The sequence below is a fragment of the Sus scrofa genome, chromosome 2 (assembly GCF_000003025.6).
Source record: "Sus scrofa isolate TJ Tabasco breed Duroc chromosome 2, Sscrofa11.1, whole genome shotgun sequence".
Lineage (NCBI taxonomy): Eukaryota > Metazoa > Chordata > Mammalia > Artiodactyla > Suidae > Sus > Sus scrofa.
In genome coordinates, this window is record NC_010444.4 from 9,091,184 (window position 1) to 9,100,664 (window position 9,481).

Here is a 9,481-nt window from a genome sequence, read left to right on the forward strand (position 1 = left end):
TCTTTTATGGTAATTTTTTTTTTTTTTTGCTTTTTAGGGCCCCACTCTTGACATATGGAGGTTCCCAGGCTAGGTGTCTAAATTGGAGCTACAATTGCCAGCCTACACCACAGCCACAGCCACATAGGACCTGAGCTGTGTCTGTGACCTACACCACAATTCACAGCAATGCCAGATCCCTAACCCACTGAGTGAGACCAGGGATCAAACCCACAACTTCATGGTTCCTAGTTGGATTGTTTCTGCTGTGCCAGGATGGGAACTCCCTTTTTCTTTTTTCTTTTTTTTTTTGTCTTTTTAGGGGCACATCCGAGGCATGTGGAGGTTTCCAGGCTAGGGGTTGAATAGGAGCTGTAGCCTCCGGCCTACACCACAGCCACAGTGACATCAGACTAAAGCAAAGTCTGCAACCTACACAGCAGCTCATGGCAACACTGGATCCTTAACCCACTGATCAAGGCCAGGGATCAAACCTGTGTCCTCATGGGTGCTAGTCAGATTCCACTGAGCCATGTCAGGAACTCCTCCTCTAATAGTCTTTACAGCTTTTTTAATTTTTATTTTTATTTTATTTTTTTGGCTGCCTGCTTGGCATATGGAAGTTCTTGGGTCAGGGAGAAGTTCCTGGGCCAGGGAGCAAATCTGAGCCAGAGCTGCAACCTGTAGCTCAGCTCCAGCTGAGGCAACATTGGATCCTTAACCCACAGTGACTGGCTGGGGATTGAACTGGCGCCTCCACAGAGACAAGCTGAATCATTAACCCATCGCGACACAGCGGGAACATCTCTCTCTCTTTTTTTTTTTTTTCATCTTTTTGGCAAAAAAAAAAAAAAAAAAAAAGGCATATGAAGGTTCCCAGGCTCTACAGCTGCTGGCCTATGACACAGACACAGCAATGCCAGATCTGAGACACATCTGCAAACTATACCACAGCTCACAGCAATGCTGGATCCTTAACCCACTGAGCGATCGAGGCCAAGGATCGAACCTGTGTCCTTGTGGATACTAGTCAGATTTGTTTCCACGGAGCCATGAGGAGAACTCCAGGAACTCCTCTTTATACCTGTTTATTTCTTCCTCAATTCAGGAGTCAATTAAGGATTGTGTGTTGCATTTAATTGTCGTGTCTCTTTAGTGTCCTTCAATCCAGGACACTAGATTGTCTTAGATAACTTGGTGTACCCCTAACCTTGTCTTAGATAACTTGGTGTTTTTGAAGAGTCCAGCCTTAATTAACTAATTAAAGAACATCTCACAATCTGGGTTTGTCTGAGTGTTTCTGTATGCGTCCTCAATTATTTATTTTTATTTTTTATTTTTTTGTGTTTTAGGGCCACACCCGGCAGCATATGGAAGTTCCCAGGCTAGGGGTCGAACTGGTGCTACAGCTGCCAGCCTACACCACAGCCACACCAACGAGGGATCCGAGCCTCATTACATCGAAGCTCATGGCAATGCTGGATCCTTAATGCACTGATCAAGGCCAGGGATCAAACCCGCATCCTTATGGATACTAGTGGGATTCGTTTCCGCTGTGCCACAATGGGAACTCCGCCTTTCCTCAATTAGATGTAGGTTAAGCACTTCTTGGAACAATTCTACATAGATGATATTGTGTACTTCCTCCTGCATTGCATCAGGAAGCACGCGTCTGTGTTGATTGAAAAAAATGCACAACCTAAAAGTTGAGAATTCTGTTTTATTTGGCAGAATTGCTGAAGACGTAAGCCTGGAAGACAGCGTCTCAGAGACCTCTGAGGGGCAGGTTCCAAGAGGACCCAGGATACGGAGGATCTTTTGTAACAAAAACCGGGGAGTTTGGAGTATTATTAATTCAAGAAAGCTAGATATCTCAAGCTAATGAAATTAATGCTTTTACATATAGGAAGATGCAAGAGTCTGGCTGAGCTCATTGAAATCATTCCTTTGATACATACTTTAACGACCTATGGCCGGTATCCTGTTTTTTTCCTTCCTGAATTCCCTCAGGCTGTACTGCTGGGAACAGCTCCAGTGGTTAATGATTTTCCTCCATCCTGAGTTCATCTGAGGGCGGCTCAGATTCCGCTTGCTGTGGCTATGGTGTAGACCAGCAGCTGCAGCTGATTTGACCCCTAGCCTGGGAAGTTCCATATGCCTGTGGGTGTGGCCCTAAAAAGACAAAAAAAAAAAAAAAAAAAAATCTCATTCGGGGGTTTCCCTTGGGTGCCATAGAGTTCCTTAACCCAGTGAGCAAGGCCAGGGATCAAACCCCATGTCCTGGATACTGGTCAGGTTTATTACCACTGAGCCACAGTGGGAACTCCTGGATGCCCATTTTACAAGTAAGGAAAGGGGCTCCAAACAGTTGAGTCACTTGCTCAGGGTGACACTGCTAATAAATAGCAGACATGAATCTAGATCTATGTAACTACAAAAAAAGCACTCTTAGATTGTGAATCTTTAAGGACAAGGACCACATCAGGGTCTCATAGCTGGAAGAACCTATCTGATTCAAAACCCACTTTCACAGATCAAAAGTTGAGGCCCAGAAAAGGGAAGCACTGCGTCCAAGTTTGAGGCAGAGCTAGGAGCAGAAATTCTTTCATATTTATTGTCCTAGAACACATAAACTTCACGAGCGATTGAACTTTTTTTTTTGGCTTTTTGCCCTTTTTAGGGCCGCTCCCGCAGCATATGGAGGTTTCCAGGCTAGGGGTCTAATAGGAGCTGTAGCTGCCAGCCTACTCCAGAGCCACAGCAACGCGGGATCCAAGCCTCGTCTGCAACCTACACCACGGCAATGCCGGATCGTTAACCCACTGAGCAAGGCCAGGGATTGAACTCGCAACCTCATGGTTCCTAGTTGGATTCATTAACCACTAAGCCACGACGGGAATTCCTTGAACTTCTAAAACGTAACAAATACAGAACCATCATAATCAATCATTTATTATATATATATAATTTTTTTTTTTTTAGGGCCGCACTAGCAGCATACATAAGTTCCCAGGCTAGGGGTGGAATCAGAGCTACAGCTGCTGGCATACACCACAGCCACAGCAACCCCAGATCTCAGTTGCGTCTGTGACCTACACCACAGCTCATGGCAATGCCAGATCCTTAACCCACTGAGTGACGCCAGGATCCAACCTGCATCTTCATGGAAACTAGTCAGGTTCATTTCTGCTGGGTCAGGACAGGAACTCCATAATCAATCATTTAGCTTTTAAAACACAATGACTTCAAAGGTAGCTTTAGGACCTGATGTTATTGTCACTCACACTTCCATTGAGAATAGTTAATAGAGGTTAATACAGGCCTCTGGTTAGTAAAGACCTCAGAACATATTTTCTTTTTTATTCATCCAATCAGCTATTAAGAACCTGCAACATGTCAGATAGATACTGTTGCATATGATGAGATTATAGCCTTTAGCAAAATAGGCAAAGTTCCTGTTGTCAAAGAGCTCATTTTCTGGAGTTCATTCAAAAATTATAATAAAAATAGCTATATTACTTATGCAGCACTTACCTATGATTGCAGGCACAAAGTGCTATATGTTTACCATATGACCTGGTTTCGATTTTCACAAAAACCCCCTGAGGAAGTTGTACTGTTACCATCCTCATTTGAATAAGAGGAAACAGGCATAGAGAGGTTAAGTAAAGTACACAGATGGTTAGTGGAATAGCTGGCACTAGATCTAGACAGACTCACTGGAGTGGGGGCTTTTGATGAGGTGTATTAGTTCCTCATACAGTTACCAAGCCCTCAGAGTTCCCGCTGTGGCGCAGCGGAAAGGAACCCATGAGGATGTGGGTTTGATCCCTGGCCTCTCTCCGTGGGTTAAGGACCCGGTATTTGGGAACTTCCATATGCCGCGGGGTGTGGCCCTAAAAAGCAGGAAAAAAAAAAAAAAGTTACCAAGCTCTCTGCAGCTATGGGATGTGTGAGGTCGGGGAAGGTCCCTGTACCGGGAGGTTGGGGATCCTGATAATGATTGTGTGTCAACCTAGGACTGGAGAACACCTTCAGCCTAGCCAGCCCAATTTATTTGGACTTCCTGTCCCTGCCTTTCCTTTGTTCTCTCTTCATCTTCTCTTACGGACTTTCCTTTCCGGCTCCTTTCCGCTTTCCCTCTTCCTCTCTCTAATTAGCTGCTTTTTATATCGTCGTCATTGGTTATTGATTAAAATGGTTCTTACTGCTTCATTTATCAAAACCTCGAGAGCTGAACACTTTGTATTTTTGGCTGTAGAAAAATTAACTAAATCCAATTAACTACTCGTAGCTAGCTTTCGTCTGAGTCAATGGCCTTGGGAGGGGCAAAAAAGGATTGCATTGAGGGTGGGTCCACTTCCCGCTGTCACGGGGGCCGTCTCCTTCTGGGACGCTGATTCAGGCCGGAACCAATGTGTAAGAGTCACAGACGTCGCCGGACTGGTTTATCTGAGAGGCCTAGCCGCTGGTTCCTTTCGGGTTTTTCATCAGCGCGCATGCGCTGCCTGCGCTCCGCCGCTCCCGCCTCGGGCTCCGGCTAGGGCTCCGGGATGTCCGCGTTGTGCGACCCTCCCGGGGCCCCAGGGCCTCCAGGCCCTGCCCCGGTCACGCACGGTCCCGCGCCGCTCAGGTAGTCAGAGCCCCTGGCATCTTCCCCCACCCCGCGACCCCGCGAGGATCCCCAGCCTTCTCGGCAGAAATCCCTATCCTACCTCGAGAACTCGTGTCAGGGTTCTCAGAGATTCCTGGTCGGGTCTTCCCAGAACTCAGGGACTGCCTCAAAACTCTGGGCTCCAGTGCCGCACTCTCAAGATCTAGGTACTGCCTCCGCAGTGCCTAGTTACCCCAGATCCTGGCCTTGCTCTCCCAAGAGTTGGGAAATATCAGAACTCTTGGGAACCTAGGTTTCCTGTTGAGAAAGGGTTGAGACCCGAGGGAACCCAGGGTCCCCTGACTTCATGGAGACTTCCTGAGCACCCAGGCCCGGAAACCTGCAGAATGCTTCCTTCTAGCCTTTCCCTTGCCCTCCAACGGAGACCTTCCACTCACCTTAGGGTGGGTTTTTTTTGGGGGGTGGGGTGGGGAACCAGAGAGGAATGGCACAGTCAGCTTTATCGGTCCCTGGAGGATGCTGTCTTCTTTGGCAGAAAAGGCAATGAGAGGGAGGGGATTTTTGCCTCTTCCCATACTTCTGGCTTTTGAACCTCTAAGACTGAACCTTTATGTTTCAGGAGGAGAAGGGTTGAAAGGCATTGCCTTGTTTCTGCTTGGGACACCCTGATTATTGGGGCACACAGAGTTCTGGGAGTATAATTGTTGTTGATATGGTGGATGGTTAGGATGCTTGCAGAGTATGGGAGGAAACAGGTTTGGGGAGGGAAAGCCCTTAAGAAGGGGCAAGTTTGAGGTTAGGATTTTCTCTCCATTAAGAGCAAAATCCAGGAGTTCCCATTGTGGCTCACTGGGTTAAGAACCTGACCAGTATCTGTTGAGGATGCAGGTTCGATCTCTGGCCTTGCCTAGTGGGTTAGGGATCCAGTGTTCCTGCAAGCTGTGACAAAGGTCGCAGATGCAGCTCAGATCTGGTGTTGCCATGACTGTGGCATAGGCCAGTGGCTGTGGCTGCAGTTCAACCCCTAGCCTGGGAATTTCCATGTGCTGCGGGTGCAGCCCTCAAAAGAAAAAAAAAAGGCAGATGTTATAGGAACACAAAATAAACTTATTCAAGTCAAGAAATATTTATTGAGTAATTTCTGTATTCTAGGCACCTCAGTAGAAGGGGATCTAGTGTTGAAGAGCACAGAAATCTTAACTACCCTCTTGGAGTTTATAGTCTGATTACTTAACCTTGGTTTCCTTATCTGTAAAATGAAGCCTATTGTTGGGCTGTTGTCTGGATTGAAGTAGTACATGTACAGTACTTAAAAGAAAACTTGACACATTCCAAGAGTTATCGAATATTGATACTGTTATTAAAAATAATAGCATTTATTGAATGATTAGTGAGAACTAGATATGTTGCTTAAGTGTTTTATGAACATTATCTTATCAGGGAGGTACGGTTATCCCTATTTTACGTAGAAAGGAAACTGAAGCTCCAGAGGGAATGTAACTTGCTCAACAGGTCCCAACACTTAACTCTGCTTCTCTTGTTTCCTTATAGTGCTCAGGAGCTGTCCCAGGAAATCAAGGCTTTTTTGACTGGCGTAGACCCTATTCTGGGCCACCAGCTCTCGGCTCGTGAACATGCTCGCTGTGGGCTTCTCCTGCTCCGCTCTTTGCCACCTGCTCGGGCTGCCGTGCTTGACCACTTGCGAGGCGTCTTTGATGAGAGTGTCCGGGCCCACCTGGCTACCCTGGATGAAAGCCCTGTGGCTGGCCCACCTCACCTCCGTCCACCCCCACCCTCCCATGTCCCTGCTGGGGGACCCGGTCTAGAGGATGTGGTACAGGAAGTGCAGCAGGTGCTGTCCGAGTTTATCCGGGCCAACCCAAAGGCCTGGGCACCTGTGATTAGTGCGTGGTCTATTGACCTCATGGGACAACTGAGCAGCACTTACTCGGGCCAGCACCAGCGTGTGCCCCATGCCACTGGCTCTCTCAACGAGTTGCTGCAGCTGTGGATGGGCTGTCGGGCCACACGCACATTAATGGACATCTATGTTCAGTGCCTCTCGGCTCTCATTGGTAGTTGCCCAGATGCCTGCGTGGATGCTTTGCTGGATACCTCTGTCCAGCATTCCCCACACTTTGACTGGGTTGTGGCGCATATTGGCTCCTCTTTTCCGGCACCATCATCTCCCGAGTTCTCTCCTGTGGCTTAAAGGACTTCTGTGTTCATGGTGGGGCTGGAGGTGGAGTCGGTGGCAGTGGTGGAGGCTCGTCTCAAACCCCTTCTACAGACCCCTTCCCAGGATCTCCTGCTCTCCCTGGGGAGAAACGGGTGCCCAAAATTGCCTCAGTTGTAGGCATCCTCGGGCACCTGGCCTCCCGCCATGGAGACAGCATCCGACGGGAGCTCCTGCGAATGTTTCATGATAGCCTGGCAGGTGGCACTGGTGGCCGGAGTGGGGACCCCTCCCTTCAGGCCACAGTTCCCTTCCTCTTGCAGCTGGCAGTCATGTCACCAGCTCTGCTGGGCACGGTCTCTGGCGAGCTGGTGGACTGCCTTAAGCCTCCAGCTGTGCTGAGCCAGCTGCAGCAACACCTGCAGGGATTCCCCCGGGAGGAGCTGGACAATATGCTGAACCTGGCCGTGCACCTGGTGAGCCAGGCCTCTGGGGCAGGTGCCTACCGCCTGTTGCAGTTCCTGGTGGACACAGCCATGCCTGCCTCAGTCATTACCACCCAGGGCCTGGCTGTGCCAGACACTGTGCGTGAGGCCTGTGACCGGCTGATTCAGCTGCTGCTGCTGCACCTGCAAAAACTGGTTCATCACCGGGGAGGGTCTCCTGGGGAAGGGGTGCTGGGCCCACCCCCACCCCCCCGCCCTGTGCCCTTTCTCGACGCGCTAAGAAACCACGTTGGAGAGTTGTGTGGAGAGACATTACGACTGGAACGGAAACGCTTCCTCTGGCAACACCAGCTCCTTGGCCTGCTCTCCGTCTATACCCGGCCTAGCTGTGGACCTGAGGCCTTGGGCCATCTCCTGAGCCGGGCCCGAAGCCCTGAAGAGTTGAGTCTGGCCACTCAATTATATGCAGGGCTGGTGGTCAGTCTCTCTGGCCTCCTGCCCCTGGCCTTCCGAAGCTGCCTGGCCAGGGTACACGCAGGGACTTTGCAACCTCCCTTCACAGCCCGGTTCCTGCGCAACTTGGCCCTGCTAGTGGGGTGGGAACAGCAGGGTGGTGAAGGTCCTGCAGCGCTGGGGGCCCGGTTTGGGGAGTCTGCTTCGGCTCATCTGTCTGACCTGGCTCCTCTCCTGCTACATCCTGAGGAGGAAGTAGCCGAAGCCGCTGCCTCCCTCTTGGCCATCTGTCCTTTTCCTCCGGAAGCCCTGTCCCCTTCCCAACTCCTGGGACTGGTGAGAGCTGGAGTGCATCGCTTCTTTGCCTCTCTGAGGCTGCATGGCCCCCCAGGCGTGGCTTCGGCCTCCCAGCTTCTTACCCGCCTCTCCCAGACCTCCCCCGCTGGGCTCAAGGCTGTCTTGCAGCTGCTAGTGGAGGGAGCCTTACATCGGGGCAACACAGAACTGTTTGGCGGGGAAGTGGATAGGGACAATGAGACTCTCTCAGTCATTTCAGCTCCTTTGGCTTCTGCCTCCCTGTTGGACACAAACCGGCGACACACCGCAGCTGTGCCAGGTCCTGGAGGGATTTGGTCTGTTTTCCACGCTGGAGTCATCGGCAGTGGCCTAAAGCCCCCCAAGTCTGTCCAGTCACGCAATCAGCAGGAAGTGATCTATAACACCCAGAGCCTCCTCAGCCTCCTTGTGCACTGCTGCACTGCCCCAGGGGGCACTGAATGTGTGGGCTGCTGGGGGGCTCCCACCCTGAGCCCAGAGGCAGCCAAAGCTGTGGCAGTGACCTTGGTGGAGAGTGTGTGTCCTGATGCGGCGGGTGCTGAGCTAGCCTGGCCTCCTGAGGAGCATGCGCGGGCCACTGTGGAGCGGGATCTCCGCATCGGCCGGCGCTTCCGGGAACAGCCTCTGCTCTTTGAGTTGCTAAAGTTGGTAGCAGCTGCTCCCCCAGCCCTGTGCTACTGCTCCGTGCTGCTGCGGGGGCTGCTGGCCGCCCTCTTGGGCCATTGGGAAGCCTCTCGCCACCCTGATACAGCCCAGTCCCCCTGGCACCTGGAGGCATCCTGCACCCTGGTGGCTGTCATGGCTGAGGGAAGCCTCCTGCCACCAGCTCTGGGGAACATGCACGAGGTATTTAGCCAACTGGCACCTTTCGAAGTGCGACTGCTGCTGCTCAGTGTCTGGGGCTTTCTTCGGGAGCATGGGCCCTTGCCCCAGAAGTTCATCTTCCAGTCAGAGCGTGGCCGCTTCATCCGGGACTTCTCCAGGGAGGGTGGGGGTGAGGGTGGACCCCATCTGGCTGTGCTGCACAGTGTCCTTCACCGCAACATTGACCGCCTGGGCCTTTTCTCTGGCCGTTTCCAGGCACCATCGCCACCCGCTCTCCTTCGGCAAGGGACATAACCTTTTCAAGCTCCAGAAGTCGAGAGATGTTGAGCCATGAGAGACGGGGGGCTAAGGTGCTGCAGAAAGGTAGAAGGTCCTCTTCTTCTAAGGCCTTGGCCTAAAAGAGCGCTGTCACTTTTTTCCTCCCCCACCCCACCTTTTTTTCTAAATAAAATTTGCCGACTTGCGAAAAACAGAGTCCAGTGCCTCTGTCTGATGCTTAGCGCCGGCAAAGTCGGACAGCGCCTGGCTCTGAACAGTCCCGCCCCATCCCTCTGGCTCCGCCCCCCGTGAGCATTTAGCATACGTACTCCGCCAATGGGACGGACGCCCGGCCCGTTGTGTGGCCGGGCCAATCAGGAGGCCGGAAGGGGC

The 9,481-nt window shown here is 51.4% G+C and overlaps 1 protein-coding gene across 1 annotated transcript; it reads left to right on the plus strand.

Moving 5' to 3' along the window:
- Window positions 4,463-9,304, plus strand: INTS5 (integrator complex subunit 5). The gene is given in 3 exon segments (XM_003353823.4): window positions 4,463-4,612; window positions 6,146-6,768; window positions 6,771-9,304. Coding segments are annotated over 3 exon segments (3,057 nt in total). The 5' UTR covers window positions 4,463-4,532; the 3' UTR covers window positions 9,125-9,304.